This window comes from Myotis yumanensis, unplaced genomic scaffold (assembly GCF_028538775.1).
Source record: "Myotis yumanensis isolate MYYU_CA2020_CCGP unplaced genomic scaffold, mMyoYum1.0.hap1 SCAF_12, whole genome shotgun sequence".
Classification (NCBI taxonomy): Eukaryota; Metazoa; Chordata; class Mammalia; order Chiroptera; family Vespertilionidae; genus Myotis; species Myotis yumanensis.
In genome coordinates, this window is record NW_027223763.1 from 14,851,342 (window position 1) to 14,871,926 (window position 20,585).

The 20,585-nt window shown below is 54.3% G+C and overlaps 1 protein-coding gene across 4 annotated transcripts; it reads right to left on the reverse strand.

Annotated features, from left to right (window-relative positions):
* Nucleotides 1–467: 467 nt before the first annotated feature.
* PHF19 (PHD finger protein 19) lies at nt 468–19,716 on the reverse strand. 4 transcript variants are annotated; one of them, XM_070430809.1, is made up of 15 exons: nt 19,447–19,716; nt 15,595–15,740; nt 14,946–15,027; nt 12,513–12,608; nt 11,884–11,984; nt 11,285–11,433; nt 10,466–10,561; nt 9,701–9,769; nt 9,405–9,525; nt 7,528–7,595; nt 6,263–6,424; nt 5,619–5,706; nt 4,855–4,940; nt 4,294–4,389; nt 468–2,966 (listed from the first exon to the last, which is right to left on the reverse strand). In XM_070430809.1, exons 1-15 carry the CDS (start codon nt 19,496–19,498, stop codon nt 2,624–2,626), a joined length of 1,755 nt encoding a protein of 584 aa, XP_070286910.1. In that variant the 5' UTR covers nt 19,499–19,716; the 3' UTR covers nt 468–2,623. The 4 variants fall into 4 exon arrangements, with proteins under 4 accessions (XP_070286910.1, XP_070286907.1, XP_070286908.1 ...); XM_070430806.1 differs by having other exon boundaries at nt 15,540–15,740; nt 19,447–19,714; XM_070430807.1 differs by lacking the exon at nt 19,447–19,716 and adding an exon at nt 19,214–19,293 and having other exon boundaries at nt 15,540–15,740.
* Between the last annotated feature and the right edge of the window lie 869 nt (nt 19,717–20,585).

Below are 20,585 nucleotides of genomic sequence, written 5' to 3' on the forward strand. Positions count from 1 at the left end.
AGTGGTGCAGGTTCAAACCAGCAGAGGACTCAGACCCAAGTGGTGCAGGTTCAAACCAGCAGAGCCACGCCCAGAATTCACTCTGCATCGCTAGGCTTGTGTGCACGGAATAGCTTATAGTGCCTGTACTTACGTATTTTAATAGGGGCAACTTCTGAGTTCACTTCCCATCCTTTACTTCTCTGTGGCCCTCAGCTAATGTCTTTTTCCCCCAGTGGTCAGATACTCACAGTAGAAAAAAGGTCCCACATCCTCTTGGTGGTAAGGGTGAGGATACTGCTGAGAGCATTCGTAGGCAGTGGCAGGAGTGGCAGGGTGGCCAGGGAGAGGGTGGGTCCCACCATTCCTTCGTCTCCAGGGAACCAAGACCAGAAACTAGAGCCAATTCCTCCTGCTACCCAACTGCTGATAGTTCACTGGGGGAGATAGGCGACTTCTCAAAGGGAGCTTTCAAATGGTAAGTCAGACACATTAATTAGAACTTTAATATAACATGTTATTAAAAGCAGCAATTCAAAACCATAAATCTTTAGAAGGTGCACAGGATTATCATAAGGTCAGTTGGCAGTAATGCAGCTATGATCTTGAACGAATGAAAGGCTGGGGCACGGGGTCAGCACGACCTTGCAAGGCCGTGTACTGACTTCCCAAGTGGGGAAGATACCCTTCCCCTCCTTTTCCTCTTCAGCTCAGAGCCTCTCTGGAGCTCAAGTAGACGGTGCATCTGTGACAGGCCTTGCTCATCCTGTGCTTTCTCAGAAGCCTGGAGAGCAGGCCTGGGAGGTTGCTATGCTCTCTGAAGCCAGGCAGGAAGCCACAGATCAAGCAGGGTGCTGCCTTCTCAGCTCCCCTTCCACCTACCCCCCGTTTGGGGTTTTGGTGGCAGCAGCTATGGGGCTGAGAAGGGAGAGACCCAGGACCAACCTCAGATCATTCCTGTCTAATTCACGCCAGGGAAACCACCTCCAGACCACCCATCTGGTCCACACCAGGGAAGCTAGGGGAAGTGAGGTCCCATCAAAAAGGCACTGTAGAAGCTGAGGCTTAAGGCAAGGGGCATCTAAACTAACCAAGGGACCCCTGGAGGCTCACAGGTGGGGAGGGGGTCAGCCTAGAATGGAAAAACCATCCCCTCACGGTTCATCCACCTTCGCTTAGCAGCTGGCAGCCTGCAAAGCCCAGCCAAGCTGAAGGCCATGCAGCAGTTGGCAGGTCCGGTCCCCATCTGGTGCACGGCCCCCACCCCGAGGCAAGGCACGTTGTTCCATTTTTCAATCAAGTGAGTCAGTTTCTAATATTTCTGGAAGCAGCAAAAATGAGGGGTCCCCTCCCATTTTTGGTTTCCCTCCAGATTGGTATGAGTTTTAATGTTGGTTCTAAGGATTCTTTTTATCTCCCGCCGACAAGGGCTTCTCTTTGAGGGGACTGAATGACACAGGCCCTTTAAAACTCCCAACCTGTCCCAGAAAGTGATTGTCAGTTCAGGGTGGGGGAGCAGGGGATACAGCAGAGGAGCCAGGGGGTAAGTCCCCTGTGCTTCCCAATGGGGTCAGAGCTGGGTCACGGGCTGAAAGAAGGGGCAGGAGCTGGACTTTCACATTTAGTTGCAGCACATGGTCCCTGGAAGAGGGCCAAGGGAGAGCCAAAGGCAGGAGCCAGGCTGTCACTAGAGGGCAGTGTGAGAGAGTGTGTGTGTGTGTATGTGTGTGTGCCCGGAGGGTGAGAGCACATGTGGATGGAAGCTTATGTGTGAGTGAATGTGTACTGAGCTGCGTGTGTGGTGGTCTGGGGTGGGAGGCGTCAGAAACAGTGGGAGGTTTAGCAGGACATGCCTTCCTTTCCTCCCACTCCCCTTCCCTGTCTCAGGTTTTCAAGGCCACCCCTATTCCAGCAAGGCCAGGCCCACTCCATGGTCACCAAGAGGCAGTGTAGCCAAGGAAAGGAAACTGGGACCCCGGAAGCTGACACCTTAGCCTTCCCTCCGAGCCTTCTTAGGGCTCTGGTGCTGGTGCCTCTGAGGCAGAGACCCTGGACTCTCAAGGCCTGAGGAGTGAAGAGGCCAGTCTCTGCCTCACAGGCTCTCAGAAGCCTCCTATCCTCACCACCATTTCCAAGGATCGGGAGGGACGGGGGCGGGAGTGGGGGCAGGAAAGTGGGAGAGAAAAGCTCCCACCTTCACCCACTTTCTCAGCGGTTCTTGTTCTGCCCTTATCTGGGCTCGTGTGTGTAGTTACACAAGGGACAGCATGCATGTGTAGGTGTCTAAACACACACCCCCAAAAGGGGAGAGAGAGGTAAGTGACACAAAATCGGGGACAAAGACAGATTCAGGCTTCAGGAAAAAGCATCCCAGAGCCAGGGCGACCCACATTGGAAGGAACAGGTGAACAGTTTGAAGGAGTGCAGAGTGTGCGGGGACACTGCGACCTTAGAGACACGGGCAAAGGGGTGATGAGCCTGAGGCCCGAGGCAGAACGGCAGAGCGGAGGCACAGGAGGGCCTGGGCCAGGCACCTGCAGCTCTGTCTTGCTTCCCTCCCCGTCCCCACCCTGAAGAGAACCTGGGAGCCTGCGGCTTCCACTGTCTCTTTGCTTCCAGGGCTCCTGGCACCCCCGTGGGCTAGTCAGTAAGGGGTGGTCCCTTCCCACTCCACCAGGTACTGAACCTTGCCCTCGGGCGTGACCCTCCGAGCCAGCACCTGGTACTTCTCCCCACAGGCCAACCGCCCAGCCGCACCAAAGTAGTTAGTGATGGATGACTTGAGGTGGGACAGGGATGAGTCGTCCTCACTGATGCTCTCAAACGTGTGGCTGTCAATGCTTTCGTCTGCCCTCTCGGGGCCCGAAGCCCCCTCGGCCCCGCTGTCCGAGGGGCAGCGTCCACTCAGCTCGGCTGCCCGCCGCTTTGCCCGCAGTGGCGTGTAGGCTGTGGCCGCCAGCTTCCTCTTCCGGCTGCCCACTGTCCGTCTGGGTGGGGGGAGCAGAAGAGGGGAATGAGGGGGAATCCGCACAGGCCGCCTCCTGAGCACTCCCCTGGGCACAGCCCCCCCCCCTCCCCGGGCGTGGATCAGTCCAATGATCCACTGGATCCTCACAACAGCCCCACGGGAGGGAAACAGGCTCCAGGGGAGAAGCCACCAGCCAGGCAGTGATGGAGCCAGGATGCAGACCTCGGTGTGTCCTGCTCTATATTTAGGAAACCAGCCCTGCACAGGGCCGGGGCTCCATCCTGTGCAGAGGCCCCGCTTACACTGCCTTGTCCCTCGTCTGGGCTGGACAAGTCAAATGGGGCCGGATGGCAGTTATGGGTCAGAGTTAGACCCCATATCCAAGAGTCAGACAGACATGTGCACACACACGGACAGCAAGAGGCAGACTTGGTAGAAAAGTGGCTGTACAAGAAGAGGCACACATTCAGACGCTTGAAACAGAAAGAGCCAAAGGGCTAGTGAGAAGAAACAGGAAGAAATAAGTGAAGCGCTAGCCGTTTCGGCTCAGTGGATAGAGCACTGGCCTGCGGACTGAAAAGTCCTGGGTTCGATTCCGGTCAAGGGCACGTGACCAGATTGCAGGCTCGATCCCCAGTGAGGGACATGCAGGAGGCAGTCAATGATTCTCTCATCATTGATGTTTCTCTCTCTCTCCCTCTCCCTTCCTCCCTTATTAAAAAAAATGATTTAAAAAAAGAAGTAAAAATACAGAGGCAACAGCAGAAAAAGACACCTAGACAAGAGAAAAACTCCCAAGATACATAATTCTACTTTGCAGGGGCCTCTGGGACCCCAAAATAGAGCTAAAGGAGCCCAGAGTTCAGAAGCTCACCCTCCCTACACCGCTGAGGACGGCTATTGCCAACCGGGCTGGCCCCTCAGCCAAGCCTCTGGGGTTTCTGGGCCTCCCAGACCCCACACCCTGCAGAATGTCATTCTCCTCTCCACCAGGTTTCCAAATCCACGGGTCCTTTCCTCAGAGACTGGAACACAGAGCTAGGGTCGGGACCTTGCGGTCAGAGGCACAGACATGCAACCTCCTGGCGTGCAGAGGCCAAGAGCCCCAGAGAAAGAACCTCTGGTCAAATGACCCTGAGCTGGAACCACCCAGAGAGAAATGCCACCCAGCAATCAAAGTGGAGCCACCTGGAAGCCCACTCAGCCAGAGGGTCTCAGACCCAGGCTCACAGCTGCAGAAGGCCAGGTCCCTCAGATGCACAGAATGAGCCACATGGTAAGAAGTGGGAGGTGGAGGCGGGGGGCGGGGCGGTCGGAATGGGAGTCCAGGCTGCCAGGAAGCTTACCTAGAGTCATAGGAGAGGCTGGTGGAGGCGGAGCCAGAGGTGCTGGCGGCATCCGTGGAGTCCAAGTCTGAGAAGAAGGTCTGGCCTGAGCTGGCACTGAGAGGGAGGAGAGGGTGAGCCTGCTGTAGGCTCTCAGCACTGCCCGCCCCCACCGCTCCAAACTTCTCTGGGCACATGCATCCGGATACTCTGCCCCCCCACGCCCAGAAGGAGGGGCTCAGCTCCACAGGCTGGGCTCTGCTGCTCCCAGGGGCCCTTCTCCCAGCAGGGGCCCACGTTTCCATTGCTGCCATCATGCCTGCAGTCGGATGGCAGTTATAGATTAGAGTACTCCATACCCAAGAGTCTGGATTGAAGTCAGACAGACATGTGCACACACATGGGCCTCCTCTCTGCCTGCCCATGTCCTCCCCTTCCAGACTTCAAAGTCCAAGGAGTCAAGAAAGCCTTCCCTGGCCACCCTCCCCTTTTAGGAGAGCTCCCGCTCCCTCAAAAGGCTTTCTGCACTTTCCAGAGGATGCCTTCGCTGCTGGGGTGTGGAGGTGGCTCCCTCACTGTTACCTCTTTAAACTCTGAATTTCATCCAGCGAAAAGTCAAATATGCTGGCCAGGTGGTGGTTGGTGCTCCAGGCCGAGGTAAAGTCGCTCTGTGGACACAGAGGAAGGAGCAGGGGCGAGGGGGCAGTGAGCCTCAGGCCGCATAGCTGCCCGCTGGTGCAGCCAAGCTTCTGAGGGCTGGACCCTCCCAGGGTAAGACTCGCTTCCTCTTATTCCCAGACCTGCCTGACTAGGGAGCAGGTCACCCAGTCCTGGCTCCATCTCTAGCTGCCTACATGACCTTCCCATGTCTGGGTCTCAGTGTCTCAGCTGCAAAAGTGGACAGTGAGCCCTGGTGTGTTCGCTCTGAGGTGTGGGAAGATAGAATGGGACAGCGTGTGAGCGTGAAGAGCTGGAGGCGCTGCTAACACTGCTTCCCCAGGTGGGCAGCTGAAGGGGGAAGCGAGCCCTGGAGCCTGGGTGCAGGCTGGGCTCTGTTGCTCCCTGAGCTGTGACCTCAGGAAAGTCACCGCCCTTCCCTGGCCCTCAGTTTCCCTGCCTGGACAGAGGGAACAGGATATTACCTACCCTTGCCCCCCGCCTCAGGTTCTGGAAAGAACTTGGGGAGATAAAGGACTGGCCTTGCAGAGCCTGGCTCTTCCTTGCTTAGCTGTGATAGGAGCTTAAGGGACCTGGTACAGTCCCCTGGGGACTCACTTCCTGCACAGAAACCCCTAATATGTGCTGACCCTGCGTGTGAAAGTAGAGTAAGAAAATGAGAAACTAACACTGGGAATAGCATCTTCCAGCAAAAACTTTGATCTTTTTCTTCTATAAACTCGCCTTTTCTGCTGCTGGAATTCATGAGGCAACAAACTGTGGAGACAAAAGGGAGAGGGTGGCCACTTCAGAGCCTGCAGGCCCCTGAGGTTGCCAGAGGGAGGAGGGGCAGGGGCAGGGCTCCTTCACCAGGAGACTTGGGGAGGAAGGGGGAAAGGGCAGCAGGGCGGGAGGGGATGGAGGAGGCATGATGGGCAGAAGAGAGAAGGTGCCTTCTCAGGCACATACATTCGGATACTCTGCCCCCCCACGCCCAGGAGGAGGGGCTCAGCTCCACCAGGAAGGCCAGGGACCCCTCACACTGATTTCTCAGCCTAAGCCCCCATCCAGCAAGATTGGGTGCCCGGATCTGGCTTTTCCTCCAAGCCAGTCCATAAGGGACTGAGGCAGAAGGAGTCCCCATGTGGGATCAGCCCTGGCTCAGCCAGACTGGCCCTCAGGGTGCCTCCAGTGGGCCAGCAGGCATAGGTCCTCCCTGCCTGCCCAGACTCTAGCACACACTCTGGGCCCATTGCTTGGCGTGTCGCTGGGGCTGGGAGCTGGGATCCAGAGTCTGGCTGCAGCCCTAGTCCCTGGGTCTCCGGGCACTGACCCAGGCTTGCTCTTTCCTCTCTTACGCAGCTCAGAGGAGGTGCCGAACTCAGTGGGCACCAGGCCCTTGTCAGGCAGCAGCTTCCCTGGCGGGTTGGGCGGGACGCGGATGCGCAGGCGGAAGATGCACTTCTTCTTCTTGATCTCCTTGCCGCACAGGAACCTAGAGGTGGGTAGGGGAGGAGAAAGCTCTGGAGTCTGTCGGTCCATCCTCCTGGGGAGCAGAGTCAAGCGTTAAAACTACTCTCTTCACTTCCCTGGACCCAGAGCTAAAATACAGAGTGGCCCAAGGAGAGGCCGATTCCTCAAAGCCTGTGGGACCAGGAGTCCCAGGCGGAGGCTGAGGATGTGGCTGGTGGTTCCTGTTCTTCCACTGCCTGTGGTGGCTCTTGCTCCTCCTCTCCCTTTTCTTCTCTGCCTCAACCAGCCCCACAGCCACCTCCCTTAGGAAGGCCTCCTGCAGCCCCGAGTAGAGCCCCATTCTGCTCTCTGCTCTCCACAAGGAGACTGAAAGCACCTCCAGGCACTGCCCTCACCTTTCCGACACCCTCTGCTCTGAGGCTGCAGAGGGGACTCAGTCGCAGCCCTATGCTCAGGAGACTGTCCCCGGAAGGACAGGAGCCTCATGGACGCAGAGTAGGGCTGTGTCTGGGCCCCAAACCATGCGAAGGTGGGAGAGAGAGTGGGTAAGTCTGCCTAGCGGTGTCTGGAGACAGCAGCAGATGGAATCAGGGACCAGGGCTTATCCTCACCGTGTCCTCACGCCTACACAGGGCTGACACAGAGCAGCAGTTCGATAAAATAGTTGTTGATGGAACAAATGAATGAAAGAGAAGAACGGGAGCAAAAGCAAGAGTGGGAAAGCAAAGGTTTCAGAATGGCTGACATCCAGAATAAATAAGGCAAAGGGCCAGAGGCAGAAGGCACGGCAGGGTCTCATAGGGGCCGTGAATGCTGTGCTAAGGAGCCTGGCCATTCCCTGTGGTGGTAGCGAGGGGCGTGGCAGCTGTGGGTTCTGAGAAGAACTCGAAAGTCTGGCTGGGAAGCCACTGACTCACCTGAGAGATGGTGAGTCAATCCCTCAGAGCCTGGCCCAGATCTAGATGGCTAGGGCAGGAGGGGCAGGTAGGATTTATACAGTCAAAGAGAAGGGGCAGGAGCCCCAGGCAGGGAGCAAGCTTGAGCAAAGGCTATGAGGTAGGAAACACCTTTAGACTGAAATCCCACCTGGAGGGGGCCCCACGGCACTCCCTTCCCTGCACGCACCGGCTTTTGTAACTGTTCAGCGCATTGAGGAGATGCGGTCCTCGGTCCGTCACGGGGGTGCTGGTGAGCTAAGGGGGAGCAGGCCAGCAGGACAGTCAGACCCTGGCATATGACATCTGGGGAGGCCTCCACCCGACACCTCCCGCCCCCCCAGTCTCCTGAGTCCTCCAGGTGAGAACCAGTGACTTATTGCATAACCCCAGACAAGTCTTTTCACCTGAGCTCAGTTCCCATCTGTAACTGGAGAGAGTGACTCCTGTCCTAAATATATCAAGAGCTTTAAAGGTGTCCATGCCCTTGACCCATGACGCCACTCCATGACTCTATCATACGGACATAATATGAAACACAGACAAAGCTTTCCGTACAATAGGTTTGCAGCAGCATGTTCCCAATGCTGGGCCAATGGGAAGGAAACAGGAAAACTACGATGGGAATCAACGCCGCCTTTAAAATGTTTCTGAAGCTCTTTCATGATATGAAAAGGTATTTATAATATAATGAAAACTGAAAAAGGGTGTTTAAAATACTGTGTAACCTAAACCATGTAATAAAAAGAAAAAGTACAGAGATGAGAGGATGGAAGGAAATGTGTTAACAGCAGTTGTTTCTGGGTTGTGTGATGTGGGAAGTTGGGTGGCTTTTTAAAAATTTTTTTTTATTTTATTGGTTTTTTTTCAGAGAGGAAGGGAGAGGGAAGAGAGCCAGAAACATCGATGAGAGAGAAACATCGATCAGCTGCTTCCTGCACACCTCCCACTGGGGATGTGCCCGCAATCAAGGTACATGCCCTTGACCTGAATCAAACCTGGGACCCTTCAGTCCGCAGGCCGACGCTCTATCCACTGAGCAACCGGTCAGGACTTGGGTGGCTTTCTTAACAAGCATACTCCTTATGCTTTTTGATACTTTAAAATTGTTTTACTAGAAGCATGTATTTTTTTTTGTTAATCAGCAAAAAATGTTGTTTTAAAAATATACCAGTTCTACCTATATTTTAGGGCTTTATAATATTTATCTTTTATAAATTATCAAACACTGTAAATGAAGATGTTATATGAAAATCTTTTTAAAAAATTTTTTTAAAAATCCTTGTCTCATCAAAGAAAGGTTTGGGGCAGTCAGGAGAGAAGATGCCTCACTCTGCATGTGGTGGAGAGGATTCTAAGAGTGAAAGTGGAAGTGGCTGGGGAGGCCCTGGCTGCAGTTTGGCTCAGCTCCAAATGCCCTCCAGTGGTCGGCAAACTCATTAGTCAACAGAGCCAAATATCAACAGTACAACGATTGAAATTTCTTTTGAGAGCCAAATTTTTTAAACTTAAACTATATAGGTAGGTACATTGTTATTAACTTAATTAGGGTACTCCTAAGGCTTAGGAAGAGCCACACTCAAGGGGCCAAAGAGCCGCATGTGGCTCTCGAGCCGCGGTTTGCCGACCACAGGTCTAGTCACTCTCCACCTCTGACATCCAGAAACTCCCGTGATGCCCACTTCTGCTATTCACAGTAGGACCAGCAGGGGGCAGGCCCACTTCACTTTCCATCCTAGCCAGGTAATCTGGAGTGGGTCAAACAGCTCTGTCCTGCTTTAGCCAGTCTTGATCCCTTGCTCTCTGCAGCTAAGTCTGTGAGGTCCTAACCTGCCCACTGTCAAAATCTCGGTCAGGAAGCCCCTTACAAGGCACAGGCTCAGAGGTGTGGACTCAGGGATACAGCAGCTCAAAGGCTCTGGGTCTTAATCCCAGCCAGCAGTTTAGGAGCGAGCGCTGAGACCTGGATCCCAGCCTGCACTGTGTGACCCTGGGAAACCTCTCGGAACCGTGTAACCCCACTGTGGAATGGGCTCCTGCCATTCTGCCGCCCCCCGTCCTGCCTACCTTGCCAAGCTGCAGGAGCTCCCAATGGTGGTTGACGAAGGCCAGAATCTCCTCAAAGTCAAAGTACTTCTTCTTGCTCTGCACCCCCAGGTTGTAGAGGGCCAGGTGAACTACATCCACCCTGGGCAGGGGGCAAGGAGGTGGGGCTGGGGTGAGGCAGCAGCCCAAGGTCAGGGCTCAAGGACAGGGGCAAAGCTGGGGCCTGGTGGTTGGAAATGGAATTGTTCCTGGAGGAAGAGGGGAGGGGAGGAGCTGGGAGGGACAGCGGGTGCCTGGGCCAAGCCCCATCCTCTCACCATCGCAGGGGTAGCCTCTCAATGTATTCTGGGCCCTGGTTACACACGGAGCAGAAGAACAGATAGAACCTGTGGGCGGGTGGAGAGGGGGCCTGTGGTGGGCGAGGCTCTGACACCCCACCCTAATCGAGCGCCCTCACCCCCTCACCTCCCACTGCCTTCCCATAGTCAGCTTGTTCTCATTCCTAGGGCTGGAAGCCCAGGGGGACAGGGGTACGGACAGGGCAGGACAGAGACCCAGAAATACTCCCCTACGCCCCTCTAACCCCTACCTCAACCCCTTTCCCCAGTGTCACTGCCCTGGAGTGTGGCTGAGTTCAGAGAGAGGGGGTCGAGCTGGGCTGCAGCAGTCACACTCTTCCCCTCTGAGACACACACACACACACACACACTCACCCCGGCACACATATCTGGTTTGATGCACATAAGCCTCCCATGAGCTTAGCCCCACTGGTTAGAAGCTGGATCAAGTCATCCATTCACCCAGTGGTTCCTGGGCAGGATGGGGCCGGGCATGTGTCACTCCCCCTCCCCAGACACTTAAAGAGATCGGGGCTTAGAGTAGGTAGGGCTTTGTCTAAGAGCCGCCACAAATCAATGGCAACTAGGATGTGGTCCAGAATATTCCTCTACCGAAGATTTCCCCCACAAACCCCCCCTCCCTCACTTAACTAGAGCCTGGCAGGTAGACTGAAGGAGTTGCTACTGCTCTCCCCGTCCCCCCACCTCACACTCAAGGCTGAGCCAGATCAGATTAGCACCTACCGGTCTCCAAACATCATGGGCTCATTGAGGCACTGGGTACAAGCCTCGTGGAACCACTGCCGGCACCGGTAACACTGCAGCATCCGCAAGTACCACCTGGAGAGCAAGAGGAGCCAGGGTCACCTGGGCCCGCACCCCCAGCCAGACAGGAGCCTCAGCAACCTTTCCCAACAGAAACCTGCCCTCCACTGGGGTAAGGGAAGGAACTCAGTTACCGAACACTAGGCTGTGCCAGGGGAGGTCCTGTAAGCAGGGCATATGCTTTCATTTGGGCTCAGGATGGGCCACTATCCCCATTTTATAGTCGGGTCAGAGAATGAATGGCTTGCTCAGGGTCACTCAGAAAGCAAGTGGTGGGTGGTGACTCAAATCCTGGCCTGCATGACTTCAAAGCACCCTTCCACCATGCCACACCGGAGTCTCCACCTCTGGACTGCGCCCCACACACTTCTTCCCAAATACCACCGACAGGGTCAAGTTTGCTCAGGGGACTTCATGGGAGAATAATGGCTCCTGTAACCAACAGGGCAGCACTATGCCTGGTGTTTCTCGCCTGGTACTGTATCTGCCCTATCATAGCCATTCAGCAACTACTCACTGAATATAAGCTAACAGCAGAAAGGTATTCCCTCAATGACAGTCATTGTTCACACGTTGTCAGGTGTGGTCCATGGACCACTATCATCAGAGTCACCTGGGGTCTAGGTTACACCGCAGATTGCTTAGCCCACTGAAGAGATACTCAACCTCCCACTCTAGGTCCGCCCATGGACGGCCTGCCACCGCCAGAGGGGGGAGGGGACGCCTTGGCGGCCTTACTCTCCGGGCCCGCCACAGTAGCAGTAGCATTGCTGCTGGTTGGTGCGGTGGGGCGAGTCCCACTCCAGTTCCTCGGGCTGGTAGGAGAGCACCATCTTCACCGCCTGCAGCGTCCTGGCGATGGCGCCCTTCTTCACCGCGCCGCCTTTCTGCGGGAGATGAGGGTGCAGGTTGGGCCACAAGGGAAATGCCCACTAGGGGGACCTGCAGATCCGCCAACATAGTCAGTCGCAAGGAGCTTTTCCCCAGAATCCGAAATCCATCCTCTCTCTTTCCCAGGAGATCGCCATTAATAGTAATAAGCACAATAAAAGTAACAATAATAACTAGTGAGTGTGGGCACATACATGGTTTTCTCTGTTAACAGTAAGGCTCCATTTATTGGGGGCCTCCTACTCCTGACACCAAACCCGCATCCATTTCACAGTTGAGGAAACCGAGGCTCCGAGAGGCTAAGGAGCCTGGCCAAGTGAGTGGCAGAGGCGCTATCTGCCTCCAAAACGTTGGCTCTGTGACCCCGAGTCAGGCCTGAGCTCAGAAAGTCGCTGGACTTGTGACTGGAGAGGGGAGAGGCAGGGACTGAAGGATGAGGGGCTCACCCGCACAGCCAGCGCGAAGATGCAGCGTCGGCAGAACCAAGGTGTGAGCAGGGACTGGTCGGCACTGCCTGCTATGGGGATGTGGCACTGCTGGTGGTAACCTAGACAGAGGAGTGTGGTGGGTGCCCACAAGGACGCAGCCGTGGCCCCAGGCCGTCAGCCCAAAGGCGGCAGGGTAGGGCAGCAAGACCTGGGTGCCTGCCAGCTGCCAGGGGACTGGCTGGCCATGCTCTCACCAAGGCAAGCCAAGTTGGTGTCCAAGCAGGCGACTAAAAGACTGCCTGGGCCCCAGTGGGGGAGGCACCAAAGTCTGACTTCAGCCTCTGTGCCCCATCTCTCCCACCTGTGCTCTCCACCCAGGGGGGCTCCAGATTTCATAACTCATCTCACTTTCCAAAGCCCCAACTCTCTCCAAGGGTCACCTCCCTGGGACCTCACTCCCAGAGACTGGCCCCTGTCACTCTGGAGCTCCAAGAGAAGCAGGAAGCCAGCTGAAGACCCAGCAGCCTGAGGCACTGCCTGTCAGGGACCAGTGTGTATGTGTGTGTGGGGTGGGGGGGGTGGGGGGGAGGAGGGGTGTAGGGGAGCCACAGGTGAGGGCCATCTGAGCGTCTGCTCATCACACTCACCCAGGCCACACTTGCCACAGATGAGGATCTCATTCAATGGCCCTGATGTCTTCCCCAGGCAGATGTTACACTTGGGCTCCTCCCCCGGAACACCAGCTGAAAAAGAGAAGCCCTCTGGGTCTGGCTGGCGGGAATTGGGAGTTTAAAAATCGCATTCCAGGTGCTGAGCCTCTGTGCGCTGGGCCTTGTACCCGGCCCCACATGCCAACTCACGGATTCTCCCCAACCACTCTGAGATGCCTGTTGTCATCACTCCATTCTAAACATGGGGAAATGGAGGCTCAGAGATGTTAAGTCTCTTGATCCGCTAGTAGGCAGGAGAGGTGGGATTCAAACCCATATCTGTTTGACATCAAATCCTTTGTTCTTTTGACCATATCATGCAGCCTCTCCTGCCTGATTTAACTTGATCTGTTAAGCAGTTTTTTTATGTTAAATAATTTTAAAAATGTTTATAAATGTTATAATTTAACTCTGTGTTCTCACTAACAATTATGAACTCATGGGCAATCTTGTTTTGGTAATATTCCTACTCACTTCCTGCTATTATTTTGCATCAAGTCCCAGGTACCCAATTATTTCCATAAATATTTCAGTATGTATCTCTGAAAGAGTAAAACTCTCTTTTTAAAAAAATCCAGGACAACATCTTTATTGCACCTAAAAATTAAAAATAAGTTCTTTATATCAATACCTTCCGTTAGTATTCACATTTCCAATTGTCTCAAATAAGTGTCATAACAATTTTGTTTGTTCGATTGCTTTTAAAGTATGGGTTCCCTCTCCATCTCTTTTTTTCCTTTGCATTATTTTTTTGTTTCTATTGAAGAAGAAACATGTGTTTATGTGTGAACGGTTTGAGTGAATACATTAAATACATGTTGATGTGTGTTTCTGTCTTATTTCCACTAGCAGACTGAAATGGTATCTGTTCATCAAGGTGTCCCCAGGACCTCATGCAGTTGTGTGGTGTATGACACATGTTCAATACATGTTTGTTGAGTTCAATAAATGCTCTCATCTCTTATTCCTCAGTATCTGCACACTTTGTGGGTTTTAGTAAGTCTTGGGCTTCGTGAAGCGATGGGTCAATACCTATGATGTGCTCAGCCTTGTGCTCTCACCTTGGGAGAAGCCCCAGGGGCTGCGGTCCTGCCCTGCCCGCCAAGAGCAGGTATCTGGTGGGAGCCAAGTGATTCCCCAGGTGAGCCTCCTACTCATGGTCTGCTAAAGTGAACTGTCTTTCCTTAGCAGCTGGCTCCCTGTGCTTTCAGTAAGAGGGTAACAAGGAGAGGAGGTCCTTATTGCTTTGGATCTTTATATAATAAATTGAGGTGAGAGGGGCTTGGAGAATCAGTCTGCCTTAGCCACACCATCTTGGAGATAAAGATCATTTAGAAACTCTACTGACTGCCTGGGTTCTGTGGCCTCTACTTGGCAGGCTCCTTGAAATCATCTCTTATGGTAACAAATTCTTTAGAAACTGCCCCCCTATAACTCTGGGATAAGCATTTTATGTGGATTATCTCATTTAACCACTCTGTGAGGTCAGTGCTTTCATCATCGCCTTTTTTTTTAAGAAGAGACTGAGGGTCAGAGAGATTATATCCGGTGCCCAAGGATATGCAGCTATTAAATGGCACAGCCAGACCTCTGTCAAGGAGTATCTGACCCTGAAGCCTGCCTCCCTACCCCACCACCATCACATCTAGTCTCCTGTTTGAGCATGAATGACAGACGGGCTGCTGGGAGCTCCATACTGAAAATATATGAGTGTTGTGACTCATTAGTGATGTCTGTCATGTACACGGGAAGGAAGAATAGTGGCAAGAATGTCATCGATTTAAGACAGTCAACTCTCTGAGGGCAGGGATGATACTTAACCCAGCTCCCTTTCAACCGTGCAAGCTGGCCCTGCTCCACTGGCATGCCCGTCTTCACCTGCCTGGCCCATCTCTCCTTTCCTGCTCTGTCCCCCATGGATAGAGCTGCCTCCACTAGTTTTCTTCACATGCTGGTAGGGGACACTGTGCTCATCTAGAGACGACAATTCTGATTGCCTGGGCCCCTCCCTGCTCCTGGCCCAGAGAGACTCCAAGTTTTGTGCAGCAGGAGATGAAGGGCAGCAAGGAGGCAGATGCAGGCCTGGGACCCACGCCGCTCCCAGCACCTCCCGAGCCACTTTCTCCAGCTGCTGGCCTCCTTCATAAGGCATGGACACTCAAGGGGATGACAAATGTCATCAAAGGCCTTTCCATGAAAATGTACAACTGATAATCTGATTGGCATCTCAGGGGTGCTTGGGGGTTCATGGACAAGGTCAGATACCGGGAATAAGAGACAGAAGAAGAGAAGGAAAAAAATAGAGGTGGAGGAGGAGAGAGGACAGAGGGTGGGTGGGGCAGGGGTGTCTGAAACCTTAGGAATACTCACCATGCTGTATGTCCTTCCACAGGACCCAGTATTTGGAATTATCTTCAAAAGTCACAAGGCAGCTCTGCTTTGAACTGCTGACCTGGGGCACAGAGAGGAAGGAGCAATGTGAGCAAGTAGCTGGGGAGAAGCCATGGAACATGGTCTTCCCCTCCCATTTTTGTCTCCACAGGACACAGAGATTAACGTGACCCCCTCCTTGTGCTCCAGAAAGTAGAGGTGGGCCAGAGGGAAGGTAGATGGCAGCTCCTGGAGGTAGTACATGCCCAGCCACTAGACTTGTACAGTCAGTGACCGAGGGACAACTTGGTGGGAATGTTGAAAACAGAACAAGCCAGATGGTCATCTGTGATCCTCTCCAACCTGATCCCATTTTGCTTTGTAGGCTCGAAAGGCACTTTTTTAAAGAACTGGTTGGGTGATATTAGCTCTAAGAATGGCACCTGCAAAAGCTCCTTCCATATTCAGCTTTTGATCATGAGGGGCAAGAAGGGAATTTCCCAGCAATCCTCCATCCTCCATCACCAGCCTAGGCCATAGGATAAGCAGAGAGATGCTGAGCCTGGGAACAGGGGCCGAGGAGAAAAGGTTTACCCTCTTGATCTTCCCAAGGTAATACAGTCCATCTGTCCACCGGCACAGCACATACTGGCCCTCCGTCAGCTTGGACATCAGGTCTTTGAAGTTGTTCTTGGCTTTTGCCAGGGCCCCCTTGTTGGGGAGGTGACTGGTGGCACCATAGGAGTCCCGAGTCCCTGGGTCCAGAGCTCGATTCTCCATCGGTTTCCACTCTTACTGGAAGAGAAAGAGAACAGGCTTTTTACTCCTTGCTTCAGCGACAGGAGAAGGAAGGGAACCACCATGTAGGTGATGTGTGGTATGTGCCAGATGCATTTATTATCTCACTGGATCTTCATGACAACCCTGCAAGGGAGACACTATTGTTCCCATTTTACAGGTAGGAAAACTGGGCTTTGGCAAGGGAAAGTGGCTGGTCCAGGGTTGAGCCATGGCTCATAATAAGTGAGCCCTGCCGGAAGCTAATTCCAGCATGTCATAAATGCAAGAAGTCTCATCAAAAAGTTGATGGAACTTGGGGATTCAGCAGAGCTGAATACATATTACCTGCTGCTGGAATAGCTAAAACTTAGCTGCTAAGTGCATTTCCCCACACCTGAAGATTTGCAAACATTATTGCCTGTTGGTAGACAGCTGAGGGCATTTTAATCTACATATTATTGCGTCCTGCAGGCCAAACACCTGAACAGCCCAAGGCAGTTCCCCCAAAACTAACAATGCCTACTGTATACTAAACTTTAACCTTTGAGATGTATATCTACCTTGCCTTAGGGCAATTTGTGTTAATAAAGAGCGAGGGGTCCGGAGATTCAAAGAACTTGGTTTCTATAGCCAACCCTCCTCTGGCTCCCCCACGGATTACAAATTTATGTTATATTTCTAGTCTCTTTATTAACTTACGCCGCAGCGCCTTCTCCAGATTCTTGAACCCTTCTAGATGCCGAGAAACACCTGCCAGCATCAGAGCCCAGCCTAAGTCGTGGTCTCTTTCCCACACCTACCCTCTGCCTTCTACAGAGAAGAATCTCAGCCAACCACAGAGCAAAGTCTTCCAGGTCAGGGGTCTGAACCACACTCTCTGGTTTAGGAACCTGAGGCCTCATCCCTTAAACTGGTGATTTTCAACCCTTTTTACCTTATGGTACACATAAACTAATTACTAAAATTCTGCAGCATACCCCAAAAATGTATTTTTTGCCAATCTGACAAAAAAAAATAGGTATAGTTTTGACTGATTTACAAAATAATAGTAATAGTAGTAGTAATTACCAATCCTTTTGCTCCAAAGTGACTTTTTTAAAAAAGCCAGGTGCCTAGCTCTGGCGCTGTGGCTCAGTTGGTTGGAGCGTCCTCCTGTGTACCAAAAGCAGTCAGGGCACATGCCTAGGTTTAGGGTTCGATTCCTGATCAGGGTGGGTATGAGAGGCAACTAATTGATGTTTTTTCTCTCCCTCTCCCTTCCTCTCTCTCTCAGATCAGTAAAAACACATCCTTGGGTGAGGATTAAAAAAAAAATCAGGTGCCTGTACTTGTATATAAGGATTTCTGGTACCAAGAATTAACTAATCAGACCCAACCTTGTTATGCATCATAACCAATAAGATGCAATTATATTTATGGTTCAATTCAGGGCATTCACACCTGAAGGCTATTTTTGTGTTGGCTGTTGTCATTTTTTCCCTTTGATTGAATTTATTGGGGTGACATTGGTTAACAAGATTATATAGGTTTCAGGTGTACAAGTCTATAACACATCATCTGTATTGTGTGTTCACCACCCCAAGCCAAATCTCCTTCCACCACCATTTATCACCCCCAAACCCTCCTCCACCTCCCCTACTCCTGTTGTCATTTGATAATTTGACAATCCAAGGGAAAAGAGATCAGTGCCCCTGACTAACCAGTCAGGTATTGCATATTTTAAAAATCCTTGTGCCACACGGGTTGAAAATCACTGCCGTAAGCAAGTATAGTGCATGCTCTCTGAGGGGCGGACCTTCTCCAGGGAGCAGCGGGAAGTCTTATACTCTCCACTCCTAACCCGAGAGCTGGCAGAGAAAATTTACCCAGAAAGGAAAACGCCTGTGCGGCTTGTGAACTGGTGTAGACTCGACCATCTGTGTCTTCTGTAATCTCCCTTTCTGCTCTCAATTATGGGATGATTTAATGGAAACCAGTGCTGGGACATTTAAACGTACTTATGCTTTTACTCAGATGCGAAGTTGCTTGGAATAGTTGTCACCCCCATGCTACTCTCTCCATGCCTGGTTCTCACCAGCCTATAAAATGCTTTCACTCTTCCTGTTCATGATACTACTGGGGTCCCCAGAACCCCCAAGCACATCAGACCTCTCCAACCAATGAGCTGCCACAGCTGCCAACGTTACACACAGTGACTTCCCTCTGACTTTTCCATCCTTCTGTCCTGGTCTGTTAGCGCCTCACCTGCCTGGGCCATTGAGTCATTGGGTAACTGTTTCCTGAGCCTTGTGCTCACCTATGCTGGGCACCTGGGGGTGGGAATGATACCACCAGCGCCCAGGGCTAAACGGGCCACTCCTTGCTTTCCTGTCTCCCCACCAGACTCTTCTACGGGGCCAATTCCCATCTTCTTCTTCTCTTCCAGAAACCTTCTGTGACTCCCAGAGCCTTCAATGGCAGGTGAGGCCCTCCCCAAAGCCCCCTCCGGCCCTCTCTGGCCTCACCTGGCTGCAAGCCCCTCCACACACTCTCCACTAAGCCAAACACTGCCTCCCTCTGCTCCCTGCACCCCTCTCTCTCTGCCTTGGCGCTGGGCACCTGGTGTTATGATTATCTCTACACAGGGAGAGAGTCCCATGTGTTTTCCGTTTGAGTGTGTACTCCTGTGAGACTGTGCTGGATGTCCACAACAGTATGTCAGTGAGCGTATGAGGCTAAATACATGTGTATGGCACGTCAGGGGCCCCTGGCAGGCAGGGCACTGCGGGGGTCTTGGCTCTTCAGACAGGGGCGCGGCCACCCCGTCCACCTCCCTTGTCCCCATTCCTCTCTTTTCTCCAGTTCAGAGCGCACAGGCACTGAGCAGAGCATTCGGTCCGAATCCCTGCCTTCTCCACCACCTGACTCCCCTGCTCGGCGAGGTCCCCGCCCGCCGGGCTTGGGGCCCGGGCCGCGGCAGGTTCACAAACTGACACTTCCTCCCCTGCCGCGCCGCCAGGAGCCAGCCGGGTCGCCGCGCCCCCGCCCCACCGGCTGGGCGAGGGGGCCCCCGGGTGGCGCCCCCCGCCCTGCGTCTCATCCCCCCCGGAGCGGGCCCCCGTGGGCTGTGATTGGCTGATTCAAACCCATCTGCAAAGAAATGCCTCTTTGCGGGTTCCCGTCGGCGTCCAGTTCAAATCCGCGGCACCCGGAGCGCGGGGCCAGGCGGGGGCAGGAAGCGAGGATGATTCATGCGCCGGGGCCTCTCCCAAGGCGGCCGTTGGGTTTTTAAAAAGGTTGTTGAGGAGAGGAAAAAAGCTGCAGAAGTACCCCCTACGGATCTGCGCTCCGCTCTTCCGTCACTCGGACGCCGAGCCTCCCCCTTCCCCAATCTGCCGCAGCCTGACTTCGGACGTGAGCAAAATCCCAAACGCGCCCGTTGGTCTCGCCTACACCCCACTCCTCCCCGGAGCAGGAAAAGTAAAGATTTAGGGCAAAGGAATAGAGACCTGTCACCCACGCTCCGCAAAGGCTCGGGGACCCGGGCGGAGCGCCCGCCGCGGACACCGGTCATTCCCCTCCATCCCCCAGGCGCGCGGCTCCCAAGGACTCCAACCCCCTCCCCCGCCCCGCGGCGTTCGCCAGCCCGAGTTCTGGGAGATTGCGAAAGAGCGATGTGCGCAGGGAGAGCGTGTGGCTCAGCGTCCCCGGCCCGGCCGGCCGCCTGCAGCGCTCAACTTACCGCGAGCCTGCGTGTCCGCCGGTCCCACTCGGAGTCTGGCCACTAGGCGCATCCGCGACAGAGACGGCTGCGCTCGGCCCGCGGCTGCCCGGCCGAGTGTCCGCTCGTGGGGCCGGGGTCGGGGTCTCGGCGGGGGCGGGGCGGGGCGGGGGCGCCGTGGGGAGGAGGGGGGAGGAGAAGAAGGGAGGGGCCGGGGCGCTCAGGAAGGGGCCCCCCGGGCGCGGGGCGCCATCTTTTTCGCGTTTTCCCGCGAATTATTGACGTCCCGCTTATGTAATTAGCGGGGCCCGCGCCGGCCTCGCCATTGGAGCCCGCGGCCGCGGGGCCCTGCAGCGCCCCCGCCCGCCCGCCCGCGCGCCCGCCCCGGGCCGCCCCCGCCTGCCGCGGGCGCGCATCTTCCTCCGCCGCCGCCGCCGCCGCCGCGCGCCGGGCGGGCGCACACACGCGGCGAGTGCACGGCCGCAGGGGCAGAGCCGAGACGCGGCCGCGCCACGGGGCGCAGGCACAGCCCGGGCACACTCGGGACAAGCACCGCGCGGGGCGCTCAGGGCGGGCACACGCTTGGGGGGTTAACAGCTCTGCGCGCAGCCACAGACCTCCGGCTGGCACAGACGGCAGGGCGGTGCAGGCTCACAGCGTAGACGCGACCCAGGGCAGCCCAAACGGGATTCGCACAACATAAACGCCACGACACCCTGCGCTGGCAGCGCGGTCAGCACAGAGACACCGCATGAGCATAACCCAGAAACATACACAGCGCACACAGCACAGACACAAGTTCACGCCACACCGTATATATGACACGAACATACAATAGACGGCTGCAGAGTGTAGACACATATGAACAAGGAGAGACACACAGTATACACAGTATAGACGCGGCAACAGAACTTACATATAAGGCAGAAAAACAGGCACAGTAACAAAGTATATTCACTGAGTGCCCCCCTGCGGGGGTTGGGGAACGGGACTAGAACTGGGAGCTGTGGGGCCCACAATCTCATGGGGCATCAGGTGTTGGTACAAGGAATGGTAACACATGTAAATATGACAGGCGTGGTGCAGTGAACGGGACATGGAACCGGAGGAGTCCTGCCTTTGAGTTCAGCTCTGCCTTGGAGCCAGTGTGGGATCTTGGG

Excerpts from the sequence above, each read along its gene's own strand:
- PHF19 (XM_070430809.1), bottom strand. The coding sequence starts at position 19,498 with ATGCGCCTAGTGGCCAGACTCCGAGTGGGACCGGCGGACACGCAGGCT. Across the intron at positions 11,985-12,512 it reads CTGTGGCAAGTGTGGCCTGG|GTTACCACCAGCAGTGCCAC; the intron begins GTGAGTGTGATG and ends TCCTCTGTCTAG. Across the intron at positions 5,707-6,262 it reads AGAGGAAAGAGCAAGCCTGG|TTTGTTGCCTCATGAATTCC; the intron begins GTCAGTGCCCGG and ends TTGTCTCCACAG.